General features: G+C 39.9%; 1 protein-coding gene across 1 annotated transcript; it reads right to left on the reverse strand.

The window, feature by feature from the left end:
- Positions 1 to 418: 418 nt before the first annotated feature.
- On the reverse strand, positions 419 to 13,859 carry LOC132108407 (phosphatidylinositol transfer protein alpha isoform-like). Its single transcript, XM_059515115.1, has 4 exons — positions 13,692 to 13,859; positions 12,516 to 12,546; positions 742 to 890; positions 419 to 590 (listed from the first exon to the last, which is right to left on the reverse strand). The coding sequence occupies exons 1-4, from the start codon at positions 13,706 to 13,708 to the stop codon at positions 434 to 436; spliced, it is 354 nt and encodes a 117-aa protein (XP_059371098.1). The 5' UTR covers positions 13,709 to 13,859; the 3' UTR covers positions 419 to 433.
- Between the last annotated feature and the right edge of the window lie 529 nt (positions 13,860 to 14,388).

Genomic DNA, 14,388 nt, shown 5'->3' on the forward strand with positions numbered 1-14,388 from the left:
ACAATAAAAAAAATGTTTCTTGAGCACCAAATCAGCATTTTTTTAATTTATTTTTTGAATGATTTCTGGAAAATTATGCTGGAAATTCATATTTGCCATCACAGGAATAAATTACATTTTAAAGTATATTCAAATGGGACAAATATATATATATTATACACTAATAAAGTTATTACTGTATTTCTGGTTAAATAAATGCAAAACTTTCAACTTATGAAAGGCATTGTAATATATAAGAATAAATCCTGATCTATGTACGTGACTATGTACGTACTATGTACGTAAATCCTGAAAATGCTGATTATTAACAGTAATATAAATATAAGTTTTAATTACACACAGGTGTCTCATAAACTCACCGTAAGAACTGGAGTGATGAATGATGTAGTGAGCACATGAAAAATAAGAAACACAGTTGTGAATTTCATCATTCCTATGAGCTCTGAATGTACAGTTGCTGTAATATATTCAGTAAAGCTGTGCTGCTGTGGCTGGTACCTGTGCGACAGTAAGGATAAGCATTCCAGGCCTTCTCATGGATACTCAGGGCAGACGAAGGGGCCAGTAACCGTACAAAAGTTGGCACTTTACTGCATAAGAATGAGCGATATAGACATATCTGTCAGATACAGACTATGTTTTAAGACAGCACATGATATGGCCCTGACAAAAATGATCATACCATGGCCCTACAATATAGACCACAGTACTGAATAATTAGCAATGAATGATTATTATTACCTCTGCAAGTGGTAGATCTTGTGTGTGTACTGTCCTTTCTCTCCATTCTCTTTCTCGTAGGGCTCGTTTTGCAGTACCTCCACCCCCTCTCCACCACCCGTCTCATTCTTACTGGCCTCTGCTACGGAGTACAGCTGACCCACCTGGTACTGCAGATGAGAGAATAATGTTAACTTCACTTGGTCATATGGAAGTTACAGTATAACGCCTCTAAATGACAAAAACACACTGAAATGAATGCATTCTGCCAAGTGGATTTGCATGTCATAACTGCGTACAGTGCTGAGAGCCGATTTAACATCTACATAGACAAATAGCCATAAAAAGGCTGGTGTGCCATAAACAAACAGACAAAATTATAGAGGAAGTGTTCAAAACCTATAATCGGGTGATAGAAGAGAGCGAAACTGGTGACTAATGCTTCCAGCAAATGAATGTATGTCTGTATGTATGTCTGCCCAACACTATAAACAGCAAGAGCAGAAAAATATTTTAGCAGTTTTGGAGACTTTGGATACAAATTTGAAACATTTTATTCACATTCTAGTAATAAACCGATAATTTTAAGTAGTGTTATGATGTAAAACCATTACAATTCAATAACATTTTTTACATAAAACACTAAACTATCAATTTAAAATACTACATACACTGAATTAAGACCTTCAAATTATAATGTACAGTATGAAAAACTGAAATGTTTGGTCTAGTATAGTAAATGATTATTTTTCACATGATGACTAATAATGGATAAATGTTTTATAGGCTACTATTTGTGTCTAAATAGATTAAAACAACTAAATCATTATCCATTAGTGTTACATGCTACTAGTGTGTTGAGGCATCACAAAATTATTATGCACCGTATGAAAAATGGATATTCATTTTGAGATTTGTTAAAGATTTAAGTGTTATAAAATGAATAGCTTTTAAAGGTTAACTTTAAGTGAGAGTTAGATGCTAGCAACTGTAAGCTATACAGAAAAATAGAAAAAAATAAACATGCACAATTAAATATCTTACATAGATTATACTGATTAAAATAATCTTAAATATTGGCGAATAACTGATATTAAGCTACTGAGATACTGTGCAGTCAAAAGCTTAATTTCATTTTTCGTAATTATATTTATTAACATTAAACCAGTGTTAATTTCTGTCTCTCATACAGAGACAAGTGTGCAGACTGCACCTCTGACCGCATTCGGGATGAGCAATATGATGCTTTTTGGTCGTGGATGATAAAAATGTCTCCACAATCTGCTTTCGAAGAAATTTTGTAGTATCGTGCAACAGCGCACATTCTATCAGCTGCAGTTCTGGTACCTCCGTCATATACTATACAAGGCCACATGCATTCTCAGCGGTAGAGTTACTCTCTCATTATTTGCATGTGCTTTTAATGTTTCATTCGCGCGCTGGTCTAACCTGTGCTTTTTCTGTGCGCCGCAAACACCCAATGCCTGTCAAACAGCACCTGAATATTGAACGAAGTTATCTTTTGCGCTAATACTGTCAAAACACACAAGGTTTACATATAGACTCAGTTGGTTATGTCTAAAATGAAATTAAACAGTTGAGAGAAAAACGTATACATGCACAGTTTTGTGCCAGTGCATACTTAAAAAGAACTAGCTCAAAGTTCAGTTCACACAGATGATAATGAACTATTTCATGTTCATAGTTCATTTAAAAAAAAAAATGAACTAAGTTCACATATCTAAAAACGAACTAGTTCACGTTCATTTGGCCTATTCATTAAATACAGGCAATTGGTTGATGAAAAGTTGATTAAAATTAACATACAATTTATACAAAACGAAATTCACTTTAAAGAAAGGCTTTCTATAACAACTTCAACTTCAACGGTCAAAATCATGTCTGACCCGCTACATGTCTCATATTGCGCATCCTATCTTACTCGGTCGTGCTGTTCACTTTTCATAAATCAACATAAATGGAAAAAAAAAATAACATTATAATATTTTAACAAATATGAAACGCGCTTTTTTTAATGGCTACAACAGTATAGTATGCCTACATAGCCTACTCTCTATTTTTACAAATTTCTGCACATTAATTTAATTCTGAATTTTGCACACACAAGTTGAAAGGCATTTGTTCAAATCAAGTTCATGGATAATTGTGCGTGCATTTATTAGCCTAATCATTATGATACTAAAATCATAACAAATAGGCTATGCTATGTAGGCTACAAAAAATCAGATGAGCCCATAATATGAACGGTTAAGCATTTTCCTCCCATAGAAAACCATTATAAGAACGCTTAATGTGGCTTAATGCAGATTAGAATGTCCCCTTATTATGTCGAAATAACGAGATATCGATACTAAGCTACTGTGTCCACCGTGGTCTCCTTTTTGATCAGCGGAAACGATTTTTGCTTGTTTGGGATCTGACTGTCCAGCGTATTTGAAAAAGTTAAGCAAACTTTCCTGTTTCCCTTTCATAGGTCACTTCGATGCTGCGGTGACGTCACCACGTATGGGAACACCTTCGGTGTGACGAATGTCTGAAGCCCTATACCATCCCGCCAATCCTATTGGCCAAATAGCGCGTGGCACCGCCCAGCATGCGTAGGCATATATATACCTGGTGCCGCGCGCCATTTACCTCAGATTTCATTCCTTCAGTACGAAGCGAATCTTCTGTGCCCTATTATCTCGCGTTCTCAGCGATCATCTACGAGCAGTATACTCCTCTCCGCGGACGCGATGAGTCAACGAAAGGTAGGAGCCGTATGATGGGTTATCACGAGGAGGCACTTAAGAGAGGTTCGTTGCAGCCTCTCTACAGGTTCTCTCCTTGATAGCCTATGGCTACAGTAAAATATGCATACACTTCCCCTGTGCACTAACGCCATTAGGAAGTATCCGCGCTCTGGAGTGTATTTCTTAAGTCGCCTCGCGTCTAACCCCCACCGTTTCGCTTCTGCGGTCGCCGAGGCCCCGCACGAGGTGTTGGTTAGGGGCGATATGTGCGGCTTGAATATGAATACAGTGATGCACTGGAGTTCCATGTGCTCGCTCTCCCCCACTCGAGCGCGTTAATCAACAGTTTTTGCTCTTCAAATGGTGGATTACGGCTCACACAGCCGCCGCGTTTTCGCTAGCGGCTTGGCCCGATGTTATCTTGTTGGATTGAATCCTGCCGTGGATACGCTTCAGGATTATATACAACGAAACGCAGCGAGTTTGACGCACACGCTTTCTTCATGTTAATATGCCAGGGACTATGCCCTTCACTGAGAGTGCTGTTAGACTGCTAATGCACATCTACCCTCTCACTGCAGTCCCCATACTCTAACTTTGACTGTCTCGCAGCAAGGGCACCTCGAGCGTCATTGAACTGAGCTATCATTCGCGCGCCCCTTCAGACACTCTGCACAATCCAGTCTTCAGAGTTTGAGGGACGGCGCGGAGGCTGGCAAAGATGGCCAGCGTATGACGGTTCACACAGCCACCGCGTTCTCGCTAGCGGCGTGGCCCGATGTTTATCTTGTTGGATTAAATCCTGCCGTGGATACGTTTCAGGATTATACACAACGAAACGCAGCGAATGTGACGCATGCGTTTTTCCTTCATGTTTGCTTAGGACTGTGCCCGCCTCCAGAGAGCGCTGTTGGACTGCTAATGCACATCTAAGCCTCTCACTGCAGTTTCCACACTCTAACATTTGACTGTCTCGCAGCAAAGGCTCCTCGAGCGTCATTTAACTGAGCTATCATTCGCGCGCCCCCTCAGACACTCTGCACAATCCAGTCTTCAGAGTTTGAGGGACGGCGCGGAGGCTGGCAAAGATGGCCAGTGTATACGGTTCACACAGCCACCGCGTTCTCGCTAGCGGCGTGGCCCGATGTTCATCTTGTTGGATTAAATCCTGCCGTGGATACGCTTCAGGATTATACACAACGAAACGCAGCGAGTTTGATGCATGCGTTTCCTTCATGTTCTCTAACATTGACTGTCTCGCAGCAAAGGCAAAAACACACTGAATGACAAAAACACACTGAAATGAATGCATTCTGCCAAGTGGATTTGCATGTCATAACTGCGTACAGTGCTGAGAGCCGATTTAACATCTACATAGACAAATAGCCATAAAAAGGCTGGTGTGCCATAAACAAACAGACAAAATTATAGAGGAAGTGTTCAAAACCTATAATCGGGTGATAGAAGAGAGCGAAACTGGTGACTAATGCTTCCAGCAAATGAATGTATGTCTGTATGTATGTCTGCCCAACACTATAAACAGCAAGAGCAGAAAAATATTTTAGCAGTTTTGGAGACTTTGGATACAAATTTGAAACATTTTATTCACATTCTAGTAATAAACCGATAATTTTAAGTAGTGTTATGATGTAAAACCATTACAATTCAATAACATTTTTTACATAAAACACTAAACTATCAATTTAAAATACTACATACACTGAATTAAGACCTTCAAATTATAATGTACAGTATGAAAAACTGAAATGTTTGGTCTAGTATAGTAAATGATTATTTTTCACATGATGACTAATAATGGATAAATGTTTTATAGGCTACTATTTGTGTCTAAATAGATTAAAACAACTAAATCATTATCCATTAGTGTTACATGCTACTAGTGTGTTGAGGCATCACAAAATTATTATGCACCGTATGAAAAATGGATATTCATTTTGAGATTTGTTAAAGATTTAAGTGTTATAAAATGAATAGCTTTTAAAGGTTAACTTTAAGTGAGAGTTAGATGCTAGCAACTGTAAGCTATACAGAAAAATAGAAAAAAATAAACATGCACAATTAAATATCTTACATAGATTATACTGATTAAAATAATCTTAAATATTGGCGAATAACTGATATTAAGCTACTGAGATACTGTGCAGTCAAAAGCTTAATTTCATTTTTCGTAATTATATTTATTAACATTAAACCAGTGTTAATTTCTGTCTCTCATACAGAGACAAGTGTGCAGACTGCACCTCTGACCGCATTCGGGATGAGCAATATGATGCTTTTTGGTCGTGGATGATAAAAATGTCTCCACAATCTGCTTTCGAAGAAATTTTGTAGTATCGTGCAACAGCGCACATTCTATCAGCTGCAGTTCTGGTACCTCCGTCATATACTATACAAGGCCACATGCATTCTCAGCGGTAGAGTTACTCTCTCATTATTTGCATGTGCTTTTAATGTTTCATTCGCGCGCTGGTCTAACCTGTGCTTTTTCTGTGCGCCGCAAACACCCAATGCCTGTCAAACAGCACCTGAATATTGAACGAAGTTATCTTTTGCGCTAATACTGTCAAAACACACAAGGTTTACATATAGACTCAGTTGGTTATGTCTAAAATGAAATTAAACAGTTGAGAGAAAAACGTATACATGCACAGTTTTGTGCCAGTGCATACTTAAAAAGAACTAGCTCAAAGTTCAGTTCACACAGATGATAATGAACTATTTCATGTTCATAGTTCATTTAAAAAAAAAAATGAACTAAGTTCACATATCTAAAAACGAACTAGTTCACGTTCATTTGGCCTATTCATTAAATACAGGCAATTGGTTGATGAAAAGTTGATTAAAATTAACATACAATTTATACAAAACGAAATTCACTTTAAAGAAAGGCTTTCTATAACAACTTCAACTTCAACGGTCAAAATCATGTCTGACCCGCTACATGTCTCATATTGCGCATCCTATCTTACTCGGTCGTGCTGTTCACTTTTCATAAATCAACATAAATGGAAAAAAAAAATAACATTATAATATTTTAACAAATATGAAACGCGCTTTTTTTAATGGCTACAACAGTATAGTATGCCTACATAGCCTACTCTCTATTTTTACAAATTTTACAAATATAATCCGCTTCAGGATTATATACAACGAAACGCAGCGAGTTTGACGCACACGCTTTCTTCATGTTAATATGCCAGGGACTATGCCCTTCACTGAGAGTGCTGTTAGACTGCTAATGCACATCTACCCTCTCACTGCAGTCCCCATACTCTAACTTTGACTGTCTCGCAGCAAGGGCACCTCGAGCGTCATTGAACTGAGCTATCATTCGCGCGCCCCTTCAGACACTCTGCACAATCCAGTCTTCAGAGTTTGAGGGACGGCGCGGAGGCTGGCAAAGATGGCCAGCGTATGACGGTTCACACAGCCACCGCGTTCTCGCTAGCGGCGTGGCCCGATGTTTATCTTGTTGGATTAAATCCTGCCGTGGATACGTTTCAGGATTATACACAACGAAACGCAGCGAATGTGACGCATGCGTTTTTCCTTCATGTTTGCTTAGGACTGTGCCCGCCTCCAGAGAGCGCTGTTGGACTGCTAATGCACATCTAAGCCTCTCACTGCAGTTTCCACACTCTAACATTTGACTGTCTCGCAGCAAAGGCTCCTCGAGCGTCATTTAACTGAGCTATCATTCGCGCGCCCCCTCAGACACTCTGCACAATCCAGTCTTCAGAGTTTGAGGGACGGCGCGGAGGCTGGCAAAGATGGCCAGTGTATACGGTTCACACAGCCACCGCGTTCTCGCTAGCGGCGTGGCCCGATGTTCATCTTGTTGGATTAAATCCTGCCGTGGATACGCTTCAGGATTATACACAACGAAACGCAGCGAGTTTGATGCATGCGTTTCCTTCATGTTCTCTAACATTGACTGTCTCGCAGCAAAGGCACCTCGAGCGTCATTGAACGGAGCTATCATTCGCGCGCCCCCTCAGACACTCTGCACAATCCAGCCTTCAGAGTTTGAGGGACGGCGCGGAGGCTAGCAAAGATGGCCAGTGTATGACGGCTCGCACAGCTGCCGCGTTCTCGCTAGCAGCGTGGCCCAATGTTTATCTTGTTGGATTACATCCTGCCGTGGATACGCTTCAGGATTATACACAACGAAACGCAGTGAGTTTGATGCATGCGTTTTCCTTCATGTTCTCTAACATTGACTGTCTCGCAGCAAAGGCACCTCGAGCGTCAGTGAACGGAGCTATCATTCGCGCGCCCCCTCAGACACTCTGCACAATCCAGCCTTCAGAGTTTGAGGGACGGCGCGGAGGCTGGCAAAGATGGCCAGTGTATGACGGCTCACACAGCTGCCGCGTTCTCGCTAGCAGCGTGGCCCAATGTTTATCTTGTTGGATTAAATCCTGCCGTGGATACGCTTCAGGATTATACACAAAAAAAAAAAAAAAAAAAAACGCTAATATTGTTTCGGGCCGCGTGGGAACGCTTGCCCGGCATTTCTCAATGGGTGTTACGCACAATTTGTCACGGATACACCATTCAGTTTCGGAAAGGCCCGCCCCCTTTCCGCGGAATTCTCTCCACGGTGATGAAACCGATGGACATGGCGGTGCTGAGACAGGAAATGTTAGCTCTACTGAGCAAAGGGGCTATAGAAGAAGTACACCCCTCTCAGATGGAGTCAGGGTTTTACAGCCGTTATTTTGTGGTACCAAAAAAGGACGGCGGATTACGACCCATTCTGGATTTACGCCGTCTAAATCTTGCACTCAGGTCGAGCAAATTCAAGATGTTGACGGTAAAATCTATTTTGTCTCAGATTCAACCAAACGACTGGTTTGTCACGATCGATCTGAAGGATGCTTATTTTCATATTCAGATCATCGAGAGACACCGGAAGTTCCTCAGATTCGCTTTGGAGGGCAAAGCGTATCAGTACCGCGTTCTTCCCTTTGGCTTAGCGCTAGCTCCCCGTACATTCTCAAAATGCATGGACGCAGCTCTGGCCCCGTTGCGGCTCTGGGGCGTCCGTGTGTTAAACTATCTGGACGACTGGCTGGTGTTAGCGCAATCTCAGACTCAAGCACACTCTCATCGAGATATTGTGCTAAATCATTTACACAGCCTGGGTTTACGCACAAACTTCCAGAAAAGTGTATTAATCCCCTCTCAACGGATTACCTTTCTGGGAGTAGATTTGGACTCTCGCGCGATGACAGCAAAGCTTTCTGTCCCGCGCGCTCAGTCGATTACGTCATGCGTTCAGCACTTCAGGGCGGGTCACACAGTGACAGTGAGACTGTGCCTCAGACTACTAGGTCTAATGGCGGCGGCGCTTCCCGTGATTCATCTGGGTTTGCTTTACATGCGCCCGTTTCAGTGGTGGACGAAACGACAGAATATTTCACCCCGTTGTTCTCCGCATCGAACGATCTCGGTGACGCGGAGGTGTGTGATGTCGTTAAAACAATGGACATCAGCCGAATTTCACCGCAGCATCGAAGTGACCTATGAAAGGGAACATCTCGGTTACGTATGTAACCTTGGTTCCCTGAATAGGGAACGAGATGCTGCGGTTCTGGCCGTGCCGTACCTTGATAGCTTTCTTCTCTTCTCGTCATGAAATCTGAGGTAAATGGCGCGCGGCACCAGGTATATATATGCCTACGCATGCTGGGCGGTGCCACGCGCTATTTGGCCAATAGGATTGGCGGGATGGTATAGGGCTTCAGACATTCGTCACACCGAAGGTGTTCCCATACGTGGTGACGTCACCGCAGCATCTCGTTCCCTATTCAGGGAACCAAGGTTACATACGTAACCGAGATGCTTTTTGACATTTTTCCCCTGCGTGAAACGATCGAGGCTAACAGCAATCTCAACTAGTACAACAAGCGCGCAAGTCATGTGTCACAAACATTGAACACTACACAAACAGTAATTTTTTTTTTCATTTAGGCAATTAATTTTAGTGACACAGGAAGTGCCGGATCCAATGTCGGAGGTGACGGAACATGTTCCAGCTCAAATTAAGAAAAAAACCTGACTTTTCAAATGAGCGTGAACGTGAACTGTGCGTGCTGTTCATTCCTGCCAGAGTGAGCGCCGCTCTCGTTCACGTTCATTGTATGAAAAGTGATTCGTTCAGTTCAGCATTCGGCGAAAATATGAACGCGTTCAGTGAACGTCGTTCATTGAACGCGTTCATGCACAACACTGTACATGCATGTATATTAGATGCGTGCAGGTCTTAAAGGGACAGTAGGCATATTAAACATTCAGCCTACTGTCGCCATTGCTGTCAAGGGATAGATCACCCTCAAATTTAATTTCTGTCATTATTCACTCACTGTCAAGTTGTCCCAAACCAGTATTAATTTTTTTCTTGTGCTGAACACAAAAAGATATTTTGAAGAATGTGGGTAACCAAACAGTTGCTTGTCCACATTGAATTTGATAGTAGCAAAAAATACTATAAAAGTCACTGTGGACAAGCAACTGTCTGGTTTTCCATGTTCCTCAAAATGGCATTTATGTTCAGAAGAAGAAAGAAATGCATTCAGGTTTAAAAACACTTTTGAGTGAGTAAATGGTGGCATAAAAATAAAACACTTTGACAGAATTGACAGAGAGCTGACTGAATTTTGTATATTAATTTGTTAATTCAATTTCTTGAATGCTCCAGCTAAATACACCTATTGTACCTGAAAAGAAAGCACTGTTTGTTTTATTTGTATATTATTTGTAGTTGTAACGTGTATCTTTGTCATTCTTTTATCTTTATTATTAAAAAATAAGAACAAATATTTTTATCTTTGACCTAAATATCTGCCATTATTTTAGTGATAAGTGATATGATATTTTTTCCATATCGCCCACCCCTACACTGCATCTACACTTAGTACATCTACAGCAGTGGTTCCCAACCTTTTTCAACTCGTGGCCCAAATCACAAACACATATGTTTGCGCGGCCCACTGCAAAAAATTAACTGACCACGCTATTGTTGGGTTAATAACTTAGTACTCAGAAGCTAGATTGTTAATTGTATTTATTGAATGAAATAGGGCTGTGCGATATGGACAAAAAAAAACCTATCGCGATTTCTTTGATCAATTTTGCGATTGTGACACACATCGATATGCTTTTACAGTCATAAATGCATTCAGGATTAATTTGAAACATATTTCCAAAAGAAAACCAATTAGAGCTTTATCAAAAAGTTGTAACGTCTCTAGAACAGACATAAGTCAAAATTATCACTATAGTAAAGATGTAACACAATTTATAGACTTATGGCAAAAAAAAAAAAAAAAAAAAAATCCCGTGTCCAGGGATTTTTGTTTTTCTTTTTTGCCATGCATTGTTCATAGAGCTCATTAATTGTAGCGGTGCCTCAGGTGCTTGCAGTGTGTATACAGTATATGTATGTGGTCAACAGCGAGAGCGCATAAATATAACGCGAAAGCACATTGAAATAATGCAAGAAGCGAATCTCTCTGCTCACACTCAGATTTCCTTTGCGCTGTCACAAAACCAAACGTGCTTGCTCAGATACACACTGCTCTGCGCGGAGAGAGTGTGCGCACTTAAAACGTGTCTCCTCTCACTTAAACTGCATCCTGTGCACTCACAATTCTCTCCTATGGCCATGTGTTAGATATTAATTATTTTCGCACATTTTTATTTCTAGCCTTTTTACCATGTGCAGTGTGAACGCTCTGATCCGTTAACATGGGCTCAGAAAAAAGGCGCATCACAGACAGTGTGTGAACCTGGAGTTAGGCATATGCCCAGTCTGTTCTGTTCTCGCGCTAGGCGCACTGCATTCTGATTGGCTCGGATAGCATACTGCGGGAGGTCAGGGCCGCAGAAATTCTTGCTATAAAGCGATTTAGAAATCGCGCACACTCAAATCGTGATTTTATGATGATTTCTATTAATCGCACAGCCCTAGAATGGACTGGAAATGAACAGAAAATAACTCGGGCTGGCACCGCTCAGCAAAACGGGAAAACCAGATCCAGGCAGAGCTCGGCAGCGGGTAGACAGCCGAGCAAGCATTCAGGAGGAAACACAACAGCCATTTATGCATATTTGAATTTGTGGTTCTGTAGCATATGCAGCAAAAATATCTAAGATAAATTGGTGGTTTATTCTTAAACCAATCAGCGAGTTTGAATAGTGGAAGCATAGTAACAGTTTAATATTTGTTTTTTTGTTACTTAATTATATATATGAAATGATGTTATTATGTTATGACTTAGACATTTTTACATATGTTAACAATATTATTTATTTTAATAGTAATTGGCGGCTCACCTGCAATACCACCGCGACCCACTAGGGGGCCGCGGACCACAGGTTGAAAACCACTGATCTACAGAATGTAACATCCTTTAGGTGCTTCCTGTTTCAGCTGGTTGGGTCTGTATTATATGGTCTTTTGCGCAGGTGAACAGCTGGATGAACAGGAATGCAACTACACACGTCAAACCTTAACTGCCATTTAGACAAGAACAATTGACTTCTTCAACAATGATTTATTAATCAAACACAACAGATACAGAACAAGACATTCAAATATGCAGGGTAAAAACACACCAGACTAAATCCACAAAATACTACAACAGGGAGGGCAAGAAATGACAGGGACAAAACTAATTCAACCTTTGCTTAGTAAACTGGAGCAAAGATAGTACATTGATAAAGTCTGATAACCTCAGCCTCAGGTTACAATGAATTACGGTCGGTCTTTGTCTGCTATATACAAGCCTGCAGTTAACTAGGCCACTGTCCCACAAAACTCTGACTATTTGTTTCAGTTCATCACTTCAATGTCTTAACTGTACAGCCCAACAGAAAAAACTGGACAGAGACTAGAAACACAGAGAAACTGAAGAATTCTGCCAAAAATACATCCATAAGCCTCAAGATGGACTTTTCAAATTATTACTAGACTAAAATAAAACCCATAAAGTAACACCTGTAAAAATTACATACCTCTTCAACAGAAATGGGCAGGACGATTCGACTGAAAAACAAAAGAGAAAGGCCATCGAGTCAGCGAAAATAACATGAGACATCCTTTGAACTCTTTTCATTCATTCAATCACATTTAATTCCTTGTTTTTAACGTCTGAAGACAATTGCACTAATAATCTTATAAATAACAGAGCACTTCAGATTTTAAGAACTGGTGTTGCTTTATTCAGTAACCTGACCTTTGCACTCATAAAACAGAAATGTTCTGATCATATTGTTTCATAATGAGTTTATTCTATTGAGTGGTTTCAAATTTGAAAAAGATACTACATATAGGTAAAATATTTGGTCATAAACCAAAGCTAAAAATAAAAAAGGTTGATTTCTGCATACTGAAAATAGCTGAATCTGCAGTAAATGTTATTACAACTAAACACCACAAAATAAAAAAGTTCATTAAAAAAGCCAACAAATGCATACTAATCTTTTAAAACCAGAATTATTTCTCACAGTGTAACCCCTCCTGGATTTTAAAATCCCCTGATAATTCCCAGGTTTTCCATGACGTTGTAAATCTTGTCGAATTAAAAAGTTCTTCATCACTATATTCAGTTAACATCAAGTTATTGCAGTAGGCCTAATAACATTATGGCAGTAATAACATGACGCCTAATGTAATATTTTACAGCTCATTTAGCTCAGGTAGAATGCATGTTACATATATATATTAATGTCATAATAGGACTTTTGATTTAATCACTTAATATCTATACTACAGCACATAAGTCTCAAAGTGCACTATGACGTGCACAACGGTGCATTATGACGCGTGACCGGCGAATCGGTAACATGTGACAATCACATTCATAACACCTGCAGTTTGTAACTTCAAAAGAGGTCAACTCTTTTCTTTTACTTTGTAAAGCAAATAAACTGATGACTCATTATGACTGCTAGTGAATTGCCTTGACATTTAAAAAAATATAATCTGAAAAAGGATTTTAGATTAAATTTTAGATTATTGGACATAACATAATTAACACAGAGATTTAAAAACATCCATAATTCATTAGTAAAAAAATCAACATAAATCCTTTTTATTAAGCCGGTGAAAGTTAACAAACATGCGCCCGTGAGTCAAGTTCAGCCCGGGATCAAAACTTCAGCGCAGTTAAATCATACTGAAATACTTACAATTCCTTTATCAACATATTATCTCCTTCTGCTCCGCGTGCACAACATTCAAACTAACTTAAAGAGAGTATATTCTTCGACTCTTCGGTCCAACCCGCCGTGACTCGTTTCAGTTCAAGTTCCTGGATTTCTAATTTCTTTAAATTCATTTCCTGAAAGATGACGGCAACCACACCCACAAGCATGAAAACCGGAGCAGGAGCGAATCTGATTGGGCAAGAGCCGCGCATAGAACCTTGCGGCACACCCTTGCCACATATTTAACGGTGACTGTGCGTCCACATGGATGTGAGGTAGATGTTCTTGTTCAGCTGGTTTTATATTTAGGATAAGACTACAACAGGAGGGATTTGGGTGTGAAGGTGTTTTTGCATTTAGATCCAAGCATGTCCTGTCCTAGACCTGACTTTCCAGTCAGTATGACGACCACAGATTACTTCTTTCTTTATTCCACATGAATTTATGTTCAGCACGTATGTATCTACTGTACTATTTGCTGATCTTCAAAAGCAGTTCATAATCTTAGATTTTTATATTGGTTTATGCATAACCAGAAAAAAAATGCAAAAACAAACATTTCATACAAATGTTTTTATTTAATTTCACATATCTGATATATTTTTGGGACATTTATTCAGAAAGTTGCTATATAGTGATAGAATGAAGAAAACCAAAAGCCAAAATACAGTAAAACACC

Source organism: Carassius carassius, chromosome 28 (genome assembly GCF_963082965.1).
Source record: "Carassius carassius chromosome 28, fCarCar2.1, whole genome shotgun sequence".
Taxonomy (NCBI): Eukaryota; Metazoa; Chordata; class Actinopteri; order Cypriniformes; family Cyprinidae; genus Carassius; species Carassius carassius.